The following is a 17,635-nucleotide window of genomic DNA, read 5'->3' as shown; positions in this document are numbered from 1 at the left end:
ACTGGGTGAGCTCGCATATGCGACCTCCGCAGCCTTCCATTTATAGGACAATACAGTATAGCCATCCCTAACACATCCATCGACCTTGGGGGCTCATCTTTTGAGTAGAGCACTCGGGAAATTGTCCCTTGAGCGAAAAGGATAGACCAAGGTAACCCAGCTTCAAGCCGTCATCCGAACAAACCAAACCGTTTTCGATCAAGTTAACATCGACCATGACGAACGCAGGCAGCCTTTGCGACTTTGCGGGCCATCTTCCGAGCCTACTAGTAGTCTGCATCGTGCAAGGTTGGCCTGCACTGAAACCATTTAGTTACCGGGGTTGCGAGGTAACGTCTCCATTGGATACCCCTCTCACTGGTTGCGTATCGTTTGGGTGATTCAATGAGACCATCGATTGCAGCGAGGTATGGGTGTTATTCCGGTAGCGAAAAAAACATCCCTACCTCTGCCGCAATGCACTCCCTGGTAGCGTTGCAGTTACGGACGCCACGCGAATTTTGCCATGCGCTCGTGGCGATCTGCTACCCTACCAGATAACCATATCTCTCTGGTTGCAACCAAGCTGCTCAACAATCCGTTACATTCTACTACTAGCCTTCCATCCCCCCCCCCCAAATCCCTCACCTTCTCTCTCTTTCCAGTCTCTATGAGGCCGCTTCCGTTATGGGAGTCAGACGAATTATCGCTTGGGCGATCTGTGCCATCATCCCTTTCAGCGTGCTAGCCCAGGACCATGTAGCGTCTGTCCCTGACACGACCGCATCGGACGCTGCCTTTGTGGATGCAAAACCTCCATACCCATTACTTGTAGATCTTGGTTATGGTGTTTACAATGGTGTCTACAACTCGACCACTAGATTAAACGTGTGGAAAGGGTATAGCCAAAAGGTTCCAGCTGAGATAATTGGAACGATCATGCTGATCATCTCGCAGGATACGCTTCGCCGCGTCGACAAATGGTATCAATCGATGGAAGCCTCCCCAGCCGCCAGGAGTCAACAGGACCATTGTGCAGGCCACCACCTTCGGCCCGAAATGTCCGCAGTCGCCCCCGTCAGTACCGACGGCTCGGTTCAATCCGGGTGATGAGGATTGCCTATTCCTTAACGTCTACGCTCCCGTTCTCCCGCAAGGCAAAGTAGTCCCTGTCATGATATGGATCCATCCGGGAGGCTACGGCCTACTTGATGGCACGCAGGACATGTCGGAAATCATCAACGCTAATGATAATGGCTTCCTAGCCGTTGCGATCCAGTACCGGGTCCGTATCCCTATGGGAGGAGTGTTGAGTGAGTGCGCTCCGCGTTGCTGACTTGAATTTACGTGCACAGCTGGGGGCATTCGGCTTCCTTTCGTCCGCAGAGGTCAAAAGCAAAGGCGTCGTTAACGCGGGTCTTCTTGACCAGGCATTTGCCATTGATTGGGTGCAGAGACATATTTCCAAATTTGGTGGAGATGCCACCAAGGTGACCATCGCCGGCGAATCTGCCGGCGCTGGATCCGTTATGCTGCACGCAATGGCCGCTCAAGGCACCCTCGGATCCAGTGCCTGGCAAAATGTGATTTTTCCGGCGCGTAAGCGTAAAGTAATCAAGAGCAGCTTCGATACTGACCATGGGCGAAATACAGGGAATCGCAGCCTCGCCCTATGATCCGGGCCAGTACAACTACGACGATGTCCGGCCGACGCAGCGTTACTATGATTTTGCCTCAAAAGCTGGTTGTGGCTCGTCTGGCGCCGTCTTTAACTGCTTGGTCTCCAAGGACTCTCTCACTCTGCAGTACGCAAGCTCCAACGTCTCGTCATCAGGGACATATGCTACGTGGTAAGAATCCTATTTGCATTGCAACGACGTCAAGTGTATGTACATGCTAACGATATGGTCTAGGGCCTTCTTACCTGTCACGGATGGCACCTTCATCACTTCGTTGCCCAGTGTGCAGTTGAACCAGAGAAGAGTGAATGGCCGGCGAATTCTAGTTGCAGTAAGTCTCTTCTCTGTGCCATCACATTCACGTTCGGAGAGAGCTAACCTGACAAGAACAACGCCAACGAGGGTCCGCTCTTCGTTCCAGTAACCATTGCCACACTCGACGACTTGATTACCTGGCTCCACCTAGAATTTCCTAATCTATCCGACGCTCAGATTCAACAGATCATTGATGCTTATCCCAGCTCCAACGCATCTACTGATCATAACGCCCTAAAGATGGAGACTAATGGCTATGGGCCTCCGTATGCGCTCAATGTCAGTCAAGTTGCCACCGGTCAACAGCAGCGTGCAAATGCAAGCCACCCAACGCCAAACCCGGCAGCCGATATCACGCTAATTCAAGACAGAATATCCTTGCTGAAGCAACATTTGTCTGTCCCAGCTACTGGATGGCGACAGCATTCACCGGGCCGGGGAAGACCGCATACCATTATCAATATTCTGTTCCCTTTGCAGCACATCGCGCTGATGTACCGGCATATGTGGGCCCTGCAACACCAAATCAGGGGCCGGAATTCACATTAGCAATCAGAAGTAGGCATAAAGCTTGTCTTATCTATTATTGATACTTCCACTGACATTGACGCATAAATCTGGGGTAACTTCATCATGAATAATAACCCGTCTATTCCCGACGCTGTTGCGAACGGCGCGTCATCCGCAAACCTCACAGCGTCAAACCCAGCAAGTAGTTGGCCGGCATGGACGGACTTCAAACCCCAGATGATCAACCTTAACCAGACCGGCGGCGTGCCGTACCAGACAGTATTCGGCGCGGCCCCGGTGACTCAATACATGAATCCTGGATTGAGGAACAACTTCACTCAGGCAAATGCGTATAAGTGGGAGCTGAACCGCGGAGAGCGTTGTGATTTCTGGAAGATGATGGGCCCACATGTCCCTCAATAAGCCGGTTTGGGTTGGCCTTTGCAATCGAAGACCATGATCTAGGAGTTTTGAAATACTAGGCCCGGAGTGGTAAAGGAAGTAAAGCTGAAAGCAAGAGACTAAAGTCCTATTCCTTGCCACTATAGCTACTACGGGAAGACATTCGTGATCCCCGGCTATCTCCCACACTTCCGCTCCGTAAAGTTATCGCCAGCCCTCATCTGGTCATGGCCATTGCCATCGGCCAGGAATGCATCGCCGCGGCGGGCCCGGTCTCGAAGCCGCGGCTCGGATGCCTTGAACATGCTTGACCTCGAGCTGACGCACAACTTTACCTGCAGTTACACAACCATTTCACGCAATCCCTCAGGCCGCAGGCTGATGAGTATATCCGTTGTTCGCGTGGCGCTCAACCTGAAGTAATTACCTGGTGCGTACCGTCCTCTCCGTCTCGGCGCTATATATCGCGCTCAAACCGTCCTCAGTCCAGGGATCTCTACGTTTCGCGCGCCATGCACCACCAACCAACTTGCTTGTAGGGATGCCATTGGCCTGATGAGCGACGATCCGGCCTAAGAGGAGTGTCAGAAGCTCTACCTCTTCTTAATGCTCACCATCCACTTTGGCCTAGTTATTTACTTGTGCATCAACATAGTAATCTTCTAGAGCGGTTCTGGGTGGTTAGCTAATTAACGGAACCCGTCAATAACTCTCGGCTGTCCCAGCAACCCGAAAGACTCCTCCCCAGATAGTCCCATCATCTCGAACCGGCTTTGGCTACACTATGTTATAGAGCCCATCATCGACGTGTTGAAGCTTGGCACGTACGGAGGGGCCTTGACGCCGCTCTCCGACTGGGGAAGAACCCGCACAAAGATCATCCCGTCCGAGTCCACACGACAGAATCCTGCGTTATCTGCAGAGCTGCAAGCCCTTGTCGACGCCCATTTCCCCAAGACCGAGCTAGTAGCTGTCTACGACCAAGCTACCGAGCACTTGCGCCGCATGTTTGTTCTGCTCATCGCCCAAAGCTGTAGTATTGAGACGCTGTGCCTAACCGGCAAGCGACAACGGCAAGCGTTCCGTGCGGCCTCGCAACGCTTGAGTCGGTCAATATCTTAATATGGGCTAGACTGTCAGGAAGGGCTTCTTCCCACTGCCGCGGAATCTGCGGCCGCAGAAGGAGGCCGTGGCCGTCTTTGCGCGCTTCCTTGTCATCCTACGGAAGCTCGAGAGCCAGTGGTAACTAGCAGGCTGATAAGATGGTTTGACGGGGAAGGTGTGTGCGGCGATGGACAAGGAGCACCGAACATGGGTCGCCTAGCCTATGAAGAAGATAGGGCGAGTGACGCCGTCAGTGTGGCTGGAGCTAAGGCTAATCCACCTAACACTAACCCTAAATATTAGGAATTCCTCTTCACGAAGACGGAATCTGAGCAGCGCTACCTGCAAAATTCCTGACGCGCCGGTTCTAGTAGCTGTGGCCTTCCAAGTGGGATAAAGAATATGGGCATCTGGCAACTTGGGATCTGGAAACGGATGTGGAATACAGAGTTTACTTGTTCAGAGGTCATTGGCAATTATGATTCCTGCATCGGTCGATGCCTTGTCTGGATGTTGGCGACGCCCGTCTAAATCCGTCACAGGGACTCCTCAACCTCGATACTAGGCCCAGTGTTATAAGGACACATGTTGTGGACCGGAATAGTCATCTCGCATAGCCTCACACCACTTCGTGTCGAGAATCTTCTCCCGTAGTTAGAGCCAGCGGTTTTTCCACCCAACTTGCCCGATTAGAACGGCTCCACTGCCCTTCAAGCATGGTAATGGACAAAAAGCCAGTTTGTTTCATACAGGGTTGGACGAAGGCAAGGACCTGTTCTTTTGTTGATACAAATTAGGGACGGGCTCGTTGAGGGTGACGTCCGACTTCTTGGAGTGTCGAAAGTCAGCCCAGCAGACTACCGCCGTCCAAAAACATACGATTCTGCGTCAATACGTTCCGACTAGATCTCACCGCACCTGTACAGAATGAATTGGGCAGGGAAAGAGGATATTTGAGCGGAGGATATCGGGCTTGTTGTTATATGAGTTTGTGAGAGGACTAATAATGAAGCGGCGGACTCCGTAAATTAATCTTCCTGGGATTTAAATGGCCGGAGAAACTCACCGACCTAGAACCCCTCGAGGCCGAAGATCCGAAGCGTCAGGGGTAGGATATCAAATAGTAGCTGACTGAGCGACCTACTAGCATAAACCTCATAGTTCATCACCGCCAATCCCACCGCTCGATCCAGTTCCACCCTTCCCATCCCCGTCCTGAACAACAAACCAGTCCCTCACCACCGCCGTCCCATTCATCACCGTCTTCCACACCTCCTCTTCACAGCTCTCCGGCTTCAGCACATAACATCTCGCCTTCGGCATTTCAGGCAGCTCCTCCCTCACACCCCACGCATCCCGCGGTCCCTCCGTTCGGAACGCATCCGTAACCATGACCCGGCCGGTGGGTATATCCCAGCCAAACACGGCGCGCCTGAAGACCTCGTACGCGGCCTGTCCCTGGTAGGCGGGCGCCTCATGGCCGGCCTGGAAGAGCCTGGTGAAGCTGAAGCGCCCCAGCTGCCGCGTCAGCCCCTTCTCCTCCCTTGGTCCCGCGTCCTCCTCGCCGACGACGAGCGGTGAGTACCCGGCCCCCGCGAAATCCCGCCGCCGGCGGTGCGGCACCGCCAGGCTGCTGCGCTCCCCGCCCACCCAGTTGGCGATGAAGTCCCTGTCGCCGTACACCAGGTGGACGCTGAGCCCGCGGTCCAGGAGGTAGGCGATGGCGTCGAGGAGGCCGCCGCGGAGCAGGTCGAAGGTGCGGTCGAAGACGCGGTTGACGGCCTGGGCGGTGGCGCTGTAGTTGACGGGCACGCCGAGGGCGGCGAGGACCGCGGAGCGCGTGAGGTAGCCGTGGAGGTGCGGGGGCGGGAAGGGCCCCTGCGAGGGCTGCGCGATGTCGTAGAGCGCGCGGGCCGCGTGCTTGGCGAACGAGCCCAGGCACGCGTCGAGGAAGACCTCCTGGTAGACCGAGGCGCACAGGGCGGTTGTGTTCTCGTCGGGCGGGTCGTGTTGGTTGAGGGCTGCGGCGCACGCGGCTGTTTGGTCGCGCCAGCCCGAGGGCCTGGTCCAGTTGTGCATTAGGGAGGCGTGCAGGGAGTGGTTGTATAGTTGGACGCCATAAGTCTGTGTCTTTTGTGTTATTCGGTGGCTCTTCTTGCTGCATTAGGTTTCATCTTCAGCGCTGCACGTACGTTGTTGTATGGAAACTCGAAACAAGCCTCCCCATGCGCCAACGAGTCGATGGCCCCGTTGACGATTCCGAGGGTGTCAATATGCAAATAGTGCGCTCCGGAGTGATCTAAACTCCCCCTAGTGATCTTTTCGTTTTGCTCCTGGAAAAAGCGGAAGAAGGCTGGTCCATAATGCCCACCATAGCTCTCGGCCCAAAGGCTTATCCTGTTGTCGTCGGGTTTATAGTGCGGAAATTCGAAGAACCATGTCTGCATGAAGTGCCATAGAGCATGCGCAGCCCGCTCAGTAGTGTTGGTTGTTTGAGACATCTTCTGACTCCCCAGGGTTCCAATCTGGTACGTGTAGTTGGTCTCTGGGATCTGACCATCTTTGAAGACGGTGGGTATTATGACTGGCTCGCCCCGCTCATCCAGCCTTATTGTCACATTGGTGAGAACGTCATAGGAGAAACCGGTTTGGACGGGCTGGTCAATGTAAAGCATATTAACCTCGTTGTTCCAGCTCCAGGGGTTGAGGTACGTAGATTTGGAGTCCGGTCCAACGAAGCAAGGGCCATTCTCCTCCAGCGCACCCATCATCGACGAGCCACCGGGACCGCCATTCAGCCATATGGCGAGTGGAGCCTTGCCGGGGTCTTTCCGGGCTTCGAAGAACCAGAAAAACCTGAGAGTTCTTTAGCTGCGGAGCCTGCAAACGTGTTTGAGCGTGTTCGCTTATACTGACGTGTTAATCGGATAGTCTTGGTCTTCATGGCCGAGGAAATGGGGCGGAAGGTGCACGTATCCCGAGTACGACTTGACCCCTGGTGTAGTTTCGCAGATACCGGGCTGTCCCAGCGAGTCATTAGGCGGTATCCAGGAGTGAGAGGTGGCGGAGCTAAACTGACCTCCTTAAACGAGATGTTGACGTTTTCATGGAATTTGGATTGTAGCACGGTGATGCCCTCTCTTTTTGGAGGGAACTGGGCGCGGGTGCCGAAAAGCAAGGCCCAATTGAGGCCACTGGCTAGAACCCAACGCTTCATTGTTTCAGCTGAGGCTTTGCTGTGGGTTCAGCGCAAACATCTGGGTTTCCGGTTTTCTGTTGAGGATAGTTACTTGCAAATACGTCGGTGTGAAGTGCTTACAAGTAAGTATATGTAAGCGTACGTTGAAGGAGAGAGCCCCGCATTTGACGCCCGCTCACTGCTACTTGCTCGCTCTCGGATATGGCCCGGGCATATATATCTTGTACTCATACAGCCGTATCATTGACCTGCCTATTCTGGATAGCACGTCTAAGGAGAATACTTATAGAGCGAGCGATGGTAGCGCCGAAGGAAAAAAGTGCTAGTCTAAGTAAAACCTAAACGTATTGCTCAAGAAGTTGTCCACAACGGCCAATTGCCCCTCCTTGAAAAGACGGCCGTCCGGCTACTCGCCACACCGCCGTCAGCACCGTTGTTGTTTTCAACTAATTATTAAAGTATTGCAGGATAGGAGGACCCTTCACATTGGACATGAATGAACCCTGTGGCATTGGCTTTCCTAATCCTAATTCTTGCGTCCCGGAGGTGGTGATTTACGGATACGAGCCGGTTTCAAAGAGGTCAAAGAGCCTTGACGGTATGGCCCGAAAATGACATGTTTGCGCTTCGCATGCCGTATCTTCGAGCCCGTCTCCACTAAAGTGGCCCGTTTATACTGTACATATCACAGGGCATTCACAGGGCATGCATAATCGGACTCGGAAGCAGGGAATCCCAGAGTATGCAATGAGCCTAAACATTACCGCGACGTATTCCTCGTCTTGTCAGTCAATTAACGCTCTTGTACAATTTTTATATGGATTGCTGTTTCTCGTGGATTACCCCCGACACTAAGGTACCTGAAGCATAAGGTATTTACCCAATCGAGGGGGTATATGTTGATACGGCGAGACCGCTCGCTTAGCAGAAGATAAGGCACCTTATCTACGAGGGCCGGGATGGCGATCGAGTCAGTAATTAATCTGTCTGCCGCAAGGGCTGACCAATATCCATTTACTAGTATTTTGCCTTTGGCAATTTGTTGTATCTCTTCGATAACCACAAACCGGAAGGGACCTGTCAATGCCTACAGCTGATGTTCTCTGCCCCACTTTGCTTGCATGTGATTCTGTTTTGGCTCCAAGGCATCCATCAGGTGCCGTAGCCGAGTGTCATGAGAGCCCAGGCTTATCGATAAGTAAGGCGCCCGGCAGACAACCATCTTCCAGCCTGCCATGGCACCCTGTCACGCATCGGTGAATGGCGCTGTGATTCGGCAAAAGCTGCACGGACACTGCACGCCGCCTTTGCAGCTGCGTGCGCACCTTTCAGATGTGAAAAGCACGCCATCGCGCTGTCTGCTAATGTAGACGCTTTTGCTGAGGCCTGCACCGATTGCAATGCGTCATAGCTGATAGCGGGTCGACAGCTTTGGAGAGGATCCCGGGAATGCCCAGATGGGGTGCGTCACAAGAGAAACCTTGTTGGCCCATTCTCGCTGAGGCAACACTTGGCAACCGCCGCAGCGGCTCGGACCTCTTCGCAGTTGTCAAAACGCCGACCGGGGGCAACCAAACAGCGGTCATGCTTACTGGCCAACGGCAGCTTCCCATATTTGGTAGCTATCGGGTAGTCGTTGACGGCACTTCCTGTTCGTCAGTCCTAAAATTCGTAACCTCTCCGGACGAGTACGACGGATACGACCGATGCTATCCTCCGCGCAAAAGCCCTGCGCTAGACTCTTTTAGCCATCCCAGCCCTCGTCTGCCGTCATCGAGGCTGCGCTAGTCTGCCCAGTGGGGGATACCTTCCTGTAGGTCCCCAGGCCAGGCATCCGCCCGCGCCGCTCGTGGAAGCCGCCCGCTGCTGTGGTACACAGCACACGAACGGTTAGTTAAACCTCCGGTGCTTCTCCGATAGCAATTCGTTTTTTGGTTTTTCCCTTTTTTTGCTCCTCTAAACTCACGTGTTTGCGTTGACGGATTAGGCCCTATCACACTCCCTACCCGACCGAGGGGCCTTCGAAATGCCTGTCACGCAACCAACATCACCCGCCGGCGCCGCGGCCTCGCTCCCGCACCCGAATTCCCGGACGGCGCAAGCGAACAAGTCGCTCGCCCCGGAGACCCCTTCATCCCCGCCCACGGCAGCTACTGCTGCTGTTAACCAGGACGAGCGCGCCGCGCGCCGCGTGACGAGAAAGCTGCAAAAGAAACGCCGCGACGGCGAGCATACACCGACCATGGAACTCCCGGACCGCCTAAAAGACCACGGCGACCACATCGACAGCGATGAGGAGGTGCTGCGGCCGCAAGGATACGGCGGCGGCATGTTCATGAACATGAACCAGAGCATCTTTGGTCTGATAGCAGCAGCTGGCAGCCAGGCCGATTTTGCAGACCGCTTTGAGGGCCAGAGCTCAGATGACGATGATGAGGGCGAAGGTGCGATGCACAAGACCATCGCCGGCCACGGAGGACTGAGGCCACAGTCTGGCGCCCAAGGATCGCCTTTAGCACGGACGACCGTTTTACACAAGCAAGGCGGTGCAGGCGCTAAAGCAGATAGCCGCCACAGAAGGAGGATATCTGAGAGTCGGCTGCTCAGGTCCGTGCCAGGGCTTTCGAAGCTCGCTGCTAAATCCAGGTCCTTCAAATCCCCCAAGGGCGCGCCCGAGGTGGCACAACCACAGGAGACGCGCGAAATGGATTCTGGCTCTCCGCCTCCGTCGGATGTCTCACCTAGCATCGAGATCACGCGCACCGAGAGCAGGACAGCACCCGTTATGAGCAGGATGTTGGAAGCCCGAGCTCAGCTGTCTACGCGACCTAGTTTTGACCTTGATCGCTTGTCGGGCGAGCATGCCGGCGGGTTGGATACCGGCGAGAGTGGGCCATCGGAACTCGCCACAAAACTCAAGGAGATATTCGAGTTTGAGAGGCCCGAGGAAGTCATCCAGGGTAGGAGCCACCTACCATCTCGTCGTTTCTATGGCTGACTGACCTTGTGCACTAACAGAATACCCCTGCTGGCTGCTTCAGAATGTACTCCTCCAGGGCTACATGTACATCACGACGCGGCACATCGCGTTCTACGCATATCTGCCCAAGAAAGCTGTGAGCACCCGCTCTTCCGGGCTTGCCAGAGCCCGATGCTAACTTCCCTTAGAATGAGGTGGCAAAGTCGGGCTATCTGTCCAAGTGCGGCAAGCGGAATCCCAAGTACAACCGCTACTGGTTCCGCCTCAAGGGCGACGTCCTCTCCTACTACCGGGATCCGCAGGACCTCTATTTTCCCAGCGGCCAGATCGACCTGAGGTACGGAATCTCGGCAAGCATCATTGACAAGGACAAAGAAGGGATCAATTTTACCGTCGTCACACACCACCGGACGTACTACTTCAGGGCCGACAGCTCGCAGAGCGCCAAAGAGTGGGTCAAGAGCCTCCAACGGGTCATTTTCAGGTCGCACAACGATGGCGACAGCGTCAAGATTTCGCTCCCGATCGAAAATGTTATCGACATTGAGGAGACCCAAATGTTGGATTTTGCTGAGACGTGTAAGATTCGCGTCATCGACAATGACGAGACATATGCCATAGACGAGGTATGCTGTCCCAGCCGTTGTTTTGCATAGCCGCTAATATCTGCGCCGCCAGTATTTCTTCTCCTTTTTCAGCTTTGGCAAGGATGCCATCAACGTCCTTAAGATCCTAGTGGAAGAGCCGTCATCTCAAGCGCCGGGGCAGAGTGACCGGGGGGAGCCGAATTCGGATGCGCAGTCGTCGAAACGGACCAGTACTAGTGGAAGTCGAGAGCAAGCGGTCAATACCCAGGGTCTCCGCACTGGCAGAATCAGCGAAGGCGTCAAGGCAACCCTCTCGCCCATGTCACCAGTTCGCAATGCCTCGCCCAGTCCTCGTGTCAGCAGTGATCGCCCGCGCAGCAGCTTCGATGGCTTCCGCACATTCGGAAGGCGAAGCATCGACATTGGCCAGACTCCCGCTCTGCATCTGGACTCATCACCCCGGAGCTTCAGCGATAGGCAACGGTCTCTTAGTAGGAGCCGACACGCGCGTCACGAGAGGCACGGAAGTAGCGATTCATACGTGCAGAGTCTCGGGGACCCCAGCCAGGCGAGCCTGTCGGCGCTCATCGCGTCGGGGAGTAGCGAAGACCCGTCAGCAAGCCAGATCCTGCGCGGCAGCGACGTGTTCCACAGTCCCACGATCCAACGATCGTCGTCCAAGGCCCAAGAAACCTTGTCGCCAACTGCACCACGACCCCATGCTTCTGGGCCTGCAAAGGAGGCGGCCAGACCCCCGTCCGCCGGGAAGGCGGAAGACTCCGGGGCGGCAGAAGTCGATATGACCACTCCGACCCTGCAGAGCATCGCATCCATGGGAGGTTATCCCTTCCGCAAGGCGAATGCGTTTATGGATTACCTGGACCGGCAGTCTAGGCGCATGAGTAACCTGCTGGCGACAGAGTCCATGGGATACGTCGAAAAGGTATCCGGCATGTGGAAGGGCGGAGGGAAGCACTACGACGAACCCGCCGGCCTGAAGACAGACGAAGAGGACGCCGAAGAAGATCACGCAGAAAGGGCCAACTCCGAGGCCCGGTTCAGGACCCACTTTGCTCTGCCCGAGAGCGAAAAGCTTCAGGCCGCGTATTTCGGCTACCTCATCCGCGTTCTGCCGCTCTACGGCAAGATCTACATCGGCGACCGCCATTTCTGCTTCCGCAGTCTCTTGCCTGGCACACGCACCAAGCTCATCCTGCCGCTCAAGGACATTGAGAATGTGGACAAGGAGAAAGGCTTCCGGTTTGGATATGCAGGCCTTGTCGTCGTCATCCGCGGACACGAGGAGCTTTTCTTCGAGTTCGGCAAGGCCGAGATCCGCGACGGCTGTACCATAGCAATCCTGCGAAATTTGGAAGCGACGCGCTACTTGCGCGACTCGACCGTCCTGGATGGTGCGGAGGAGGAAGAAGCCCAAGTTGCAGTGGCCGAGCACAACGCACTGCAGCGGGCGCGGAATGAAGAGCTTCACGATCACGGAGTACAGCTCCCACACCAAGCGTCCAGCTCCTCAGAAACCCCTACCATCCTCTTCGACGATCCTAAGGCATCTTTCCTGAATTTCAAGCCCAGCAAATCCATGAAGGTCACCTGTCTCACCATTGGGTCTCGCGGCGACGTGCAGCCTTACATCGCCCTCTGCAAGAAACTCATCGAGGAAGGCCACAAACCCCGCATCGCCACCCACGGTGAGTTCAAGGATTGGATCGAGGGGCACGGCATCGAGTTCGCCATGGTAGGCGGTGACCCCAGCGAGCTGATGCAACTCTGCATCCAAAACGGCACCTTTACCTGGGCCTTCCTCAAGGAAGCCAACTCCAAGATGCGCGGCTGGCTCGACGAGCTCCTCCTGACTTCCTGGGAGGCCTGTCAGGGCAGCGATCTCCTCATCGAGTCGCCCAGCGCCATGGCAGGGATTCACATCGCCGAGGCCCTCGGCATCCCCTACTTCCGCGCCTTCACCATGCCCTGGACGCGGACCAGGGCGTACCCGCACGCCTTCATCATGCCCGGCCAGAAGATGGGCGGCGCGTACAACTACGTCACCTACGTCATGTTTGACAATGTCTTCTGGAAGACGACGGCGCACCAGGTGAACCGGTGGCGCAACCTGACGCTGGGCCTGCCGAATACAACCTTTGAGAAGATGCAGACCAACAAGGTGCCGTTCCTGTATAACTTCTCGCCCTACGTGGTGCCGCCGCCGCTGGATTATAGCGACTGGATCCGGGTGACGGGGTATTGGTTCCTGGACGAAGGGGGCGACAAGTTCCAGCCGCCGAAGGAGCTGCAGGAGTTTATCGACCGCGCGCGGCGCGACGAGAAGAAGCTCGTCTATGTCGGGTTCGGGTCCATCCTTGTGCCCGACCCGGCCAAGATGACGCAGGAGGTGATTGACGCCGTGCTGAAGGCGGATGTGCGGTGCATTTTGAGCAAGGGGTGGAGCGACCGGCTGCCGGGCAAGGCGCGTGACAACACCCAGGTACCGGCTGGCGGAGAGGGGGAGAAGAAGCCCGAGCCGGAGCTGCCGCCGGAGATTTTCAGGATCCAGGCCGCCCCGCACGACTGGCTGTTCAGGCAGATCGATGCCGCGGCGCATCACGGGGGCAGCGGGACCACCGGCGCGAGCTTGCGGGCCGGGATCCCCACCATTATCAGGCCGTTCTTTGGGGATCAGTTCTTCTTCGGGAGCCGGGTCGAGGACCTGGGCGTTGGGATCTGCCTCAAGAAGTGGGGGGCTACATCGTTTGCGAGGGCGCTGTGGGAGGCGACCCACAGCGAGCGAATGATTGTCAAGGCGAGAGTGTTGGGGGAGCAGATTCGCGGGGTACGTTTTTGCCGCGGGTGACGCGCGCTCCCTTTTTCCTTTTTTCCTTGTCTTTGCTTTTTTTCTTCTTTCTTTTTGTAGCGTGGTCTGTTGCTAACTGCTGTCGGTGTAACAGGAGAACGGCGTCGAAACAGCTGTTCAGTGCATCTACCGCGACCTTGATTACGCCACGAACCTGATCAAATCCAAGGCTGGCAAGAATCAGACACGTCGCAAGGCCGCTGCTGGCGGTGCCGCCTCCATGGATGGGTCTGGCGCGGATGCCATGGCCGGTCTGGACGACGAGGACGAAGAGGAGAGCTGGACATTTGTCGGCGGCGATGCCGAGGTGATTGATGACCTGTTGTCCGAGGGGGTCATGAAAAGGACTGTTGCCGATCTTGAAAAGAGTCCTGGTAGAGCGCTTGGAAGTCGAGTGCTCGGTGGCGGAATTGGTACCGGCCCCCCTGCGACAGGGTTGGGGTTGAGGTTGGGTTAGGCTAGTTGAGTTGCTATTTCCGTCTCTTTTTCTTTTAGACGCAGGGTATGGCGTTCTGGGCATGACGATAACGACCTGGGCACATTCGGTTTGCATTTTGGCTTGCGCTGTTTGGTTCGCGATGGACGGGATATTGTGTATTGCGCATTCGCAGAGAGAAGCAACAGCGGCATGACGAGCGCGGATGGTGGAGCCATCTACACGGTTAGACACGAGACGAGGCTAGGGTTCGGGTTCTGGCTTGGATCGAGGTTGTCCGACACGCGTCACAGATCAACAGGCACCTCTAAATCACCCAAGTCCACTTAATAAGGCCGACTTGCATCGGTTACGTACAGCATCTTCATAGAGTAATGTATAACACGCTGCTGCACCCGCTGCGAATGGCGCCCTTCCCTACAGAACAAGACAACACAGGTCTTCCTGGAGTGGTTCAAATTTGGCCTGTTCATGGAACAGGGATGGAGGCCGACAGACCTGACAGCTGAAGAGAAAGATGGGTTCTGGTGGGAAAACATTCGGGTTGGGGAGGATGCCCTGGGTACCTAATCAAATACAATATTAGTGCGATGGGGTGCCCCGCCAACGGGTCGAGCAGACCAAATCCTGCCTAATCCCAGTTAATAGTGCGAAAGGGATACTCCTGGTTTCCAAGTGTATCGAATCACTGGTTTTCAAGACGTCACAAAAGAATCTGCAGAATCGGAATTGGGACGTTGAGAGCGAGATCAATGGAGTGTTAATTTAATTAATTGCCAAGGTTTTAACTGAATCCAGGACTAGCCGACCACAAGACAAAGCCGCGTCTCAAAGTCCGATCACGATTCGGATTCGGGACGTACTATGCATGGGCACTGTGAACGAATAACAACCCACTTTTTCTCATCCTTGCGAGGGCAATGATCGCTGCCGAGGCTATAACCGTTGGCCGATCACACGATATCAAGCGTGCCATTCCGGTACTACTGTACCCTCGCAAAAGATTACAGCGCTAAGCCTGTTTTCGCGCTTGGAGAAGTCTGGGCACGCGCCGTTCGAATTGCACAGCCAGGCATGCCACGTGGCTTGGCTTGATCGATCGGGGAGCTGCCCTGTCCGTCTCAAATTCCATCATTTCAACATCAGTCCCTTTCTCCAAGCTTGCGACTGACGAGTCGTCCATGAACCTTGTGGGGCGTCCATCCGAGTGAGCACGCACAGATGGAGTTCTTTGTTGGTCGGTCCCCTGTTATCATGGGTGCGTAAATGCCAATAATAATAGACCAATAATTATTGTACGACACCAACGACCAGGGCTTCCCGCTCAGGGCTTTCCGCTCAGACCCTCGGGTCACGCAGAATCCCGCCGCCCCGGTGCGGACTGCGTAAGGAGGCACCGGAAAAATGTCCTCGCTTACGCGGACGTGACTCTGCGCCACTGTGCAACGGCAGAATGGAAACGGGACCAACTTGTGGGCGAGAAGGACAGGAATGTTGGTAGCGCCAGCACAAGCCCGGTTTTAGGACGTCAAAATGCAGATAGAGAAAAGGGATGACTACATCCACCTTGCCTAGGCACAGTCCCTGCAAGCAAGCTCCCGATAGCGGATCATAATGCAACTCGTGGAATAGCTCTTGGCAGGCTCCATGCCTTCCAGGTTGTAGCTAGTGTACATCGTCGCGACCCGAATGGCCGGGCCGAGTGGACGTGGGGATCAGGACAGGACTCTGCACTCTGGATCCCTATTTGGCCCCCTCTCGCGCAACAAATACCTTGTTCTCCCGCCAAGACACGCTGCCCAGGATCCATCACCTTACCGTATCGTTGTAAACTTGGGAGCAGTGGCCCCACAAAGAACGGGAGAGAGCGGTGTTGGCGAGACGTGCTGGCGCACCCTCCCACATCCCGCGGTGGATCCTCTGATGTCCTGGGTCGATCCCGGCGTACAATCCTTCCAGGCCTGCCCCTTGCCCTGATTCGGTCAATAAACTTCTGTCCCTCCCGCCGCCAAATGTTGGCAAAACCCAGCCAGTCCAGCATTCACGAGGGCATTCCGGCATGGGACACGCTTAAGGGCCACTGACGAGAGATGCGGAGCGGAAACGACCATGACGCGGACAAGTCAATGCTGGTCCCTCTTCCCCACTCCTCTCGACGTTGCCGTTCGACCCGACCGCTTCCAAACCGGCCGCCATGGTTGTTTACGTTGATCTCGCGAGCAACCCGCGGGGGTTGACCATTGTTGCCGTTTTATGGCCTATGATCTCGCTCTCTGGCGTGTTCCTCGGCCTGCGACTCTACAGCAAGCTCACCCGCAGCCGGGGACTGTGGTGGGACGATCATTTCATCATCGCCTCCTGGGTACGGTTTCCCGAGCCGCCTCTCAACGTTCGAGCTGAGGTACAAGTCTAACTTGGTATTGCAAGGTCCTTCTCCTGGCAAGTTGCTCAACCTCGACCGCAAATGCCCGTCTCGGCTTCGGACTGCATTTTTACGAGGTACCGCCCGAGAACCTCATTACATTTGGCATCCAGAGCAACATCTCCGGCTTTACCTCTCTCATCGCGGTAGCCTGCAGCAAGACGTCGTTCGCCATCACCCTGCTCAGACTGACGGATGGTTGGATGAAATGGTTCATCATCGGGCTTCTCGTCCTCCTCAACGTCACACACTACATCAGCGCGCTGTTTTTTTGGGTATCATGCAATCCCTCTGCCAAGACATGGAATCCGATGCTCCCAGGAGAATGTTGGCCGGTCTCTGTTACGGTGAACTACAGCTTATTTGTAGGAGGTAAGCGAAAGCCTCGGCGTTCCACAGATCTCACCATTAACACATGACAACCCCAGCGTGCTCGGCATTCTGCGATTTCGCTCTCGCTCTGCTACCCTGGCGGCTCCTGCTTAGGTTCAACATGTACAACCGCGAAAAGATCGGCGTTGCCGTTTGCATGAGCATGGGTATATTGTAAGTGGCACACCCACCTCCTGGCTTCGCGGGGCAAGCACACCGACATCACTCGCAGTGCCGGCGTATTCTGCATCATCAAAATGACTACCATCCCGCTGCTTTATAATGGGGACTTTAGCTGTAAGCCTACCAGAGCCGCCAAATGAACCACCCCTAAACCTCCAACCTAACCATAACCGCTCGCACTCAGACAACTCCCTCCCCCTGGTGCTCTGGGGCTTCATTGAGCCCTCGCTCACAATAATCGCCGCCTCTATCCCGGTCATGCGGCATCTCTTCAAGTCGTTCCGCCGCGACCAGTTCACCACCACAACTGACGCCACCACAACCATGAACACGGGCGTGCGCAGCTCGGTCGGTGGAGGCCGCGGTAACTGGCTCGCTGTCGTCGGTGCCAATCAGGATCGCACCGGTCAGAGGGCCAATGGGAGCAACCGCGGCCAACAGCAATCTGTGCCGGTGGGCAGTGGCATGTATAATACGCTCGGGATGAGTGAGGGTGAGAAGGCTCCGGTATGTGAAGAAAGGAAGGAGAAGTAATCCTGTGAGGGACGAATAATCCTGGAAAGTCGGTTAAGTGTGGCACCAGCGTAATAGTAATTGATTG

General features: G+C 55.5%; 5 protein-coding genes across 5 annotated transcripts; 4 read left to right on the top strand and 1 right to left on the bottom strand.

The window, feature by feature from the left end:
- Positions 1-666: 666 nt before the first annotated feature.
- On the top strand, positions 667-2,522 carry MFIFM68171_07322 (Carboxylic ester hydrolase; the record flags this gene model as incomplete). Its single annotated transcript, XM_071062742.1, has 8 exons — positions 667-878; positions 937-1,264; positions 1,335-1,562; positions 1,633-1,829; positions 1,893-1,989; positions 2,046-2,291; positions 2,345-2,368; positions 2,454-2,522. 8 exons carry the CDS (start codon positions 667-669, stop codon positions 2,520-2,522), a joined length of 1,401 nt encoding a protein of 466 aa, XP_070918843.1.
- Positions 2,523-2,606: 84 nt separating this feature from the next.
- Positions 2,607-2,906, top strand: MFIFM68171_07321 (uncharacterized protein; the record flags this gene model as incomplete). Its single annotated transcript, XM_071062741.1, has 1 exon — positions 2,607-2,906. The coding sequence occupies one exon, from the start codon at positions 2,607-2,609 to the stop codon at positions 2,904-2,906; it is 300 nt and encodes a 99-aa protein (XP_070918842.1).
- A 2,238-nt stretch (positions 2,907-5,144) lies between these two features.
- MFIFM68171_07320 (Lysosomal protective protein) lies at positions 5,145-7,206 on the bottom strand (the record flags this gene model as incomplete). Its single annotated transcript, XM_071062740.1, has 4 exons — positions 5,145-6,113; positions 6,182-6,845; positions 6,906-7,009; positions 7,069-7,206. 4 exons carry the CDS (start codon positions 7,204-7,206, stop codon positions 5,145-5,147), a joined length of 1,875 nt encoding a protein of 624 aa, XP_070918841.1.
- A 2,008-nt stretch (positions 7,207-9,214) lies between these two features.
- On the top strand, positions 9,215-14,078 carry ATG26 (Sterol 3-beta-glucosyltransferase; the record flags this gene model as incomplete). The annotated part of the gene is made up of 5 exons (XM_071062739.1): positions 9,215-10,148; positions 10,207-10,304; positions 10,357-10,794; positions 10,847-13,600; positions 13,716-14,078. 5 exons carry the CDS (start codon positions 9,215-9,217, stop codon positions 14,076-14,078), a joined length of 4,587 nt encoding a protein of 1,528 aa, XP_070918840.1.
- A 2,173-nt stretch (positions 14,079-16,251) lies between these two features.
- MFIFM68171_07318 (uncharacterized protein) lies at positions 16,252-17,568 on the top strand (the record flags this gene model as incomplete). The annotated part of the gene is made up of 5 exons (XM_071062738.1): positions 16,252-16,419; positions 16,485-16,851; positions 16,908-17,025; positions 17,084-17,148; positions 17,219-17,568. The coding sequence occupies 5 exons, from the start codon at positions 16,252-16,254 to the stop codon at positions 17,566-17,568; spliced, it is 1,068 nt and encodes a 355-aa protein (XP_070918839.1).
- Between the last annotated feature and the right edge of the window lie 67 nt (positions 17,569-17,635).

This window comes from Madurella fahalii, assembly GCF_045866475.1.
Source record: "Madurella fahalii IFM 68171 DNA, scaffold_4, whole genome shotgun sequence".
Classification (NCBI taxonomy): domain Eukaryota; kingdom Fungi; phylum Ascomycota; class Sordariomycetes; order Sordariales; genus Madurella; species Madurella fahalii.
This window is presented reverse-complemented; position numbering and strand designations above follow the sequence as displayed.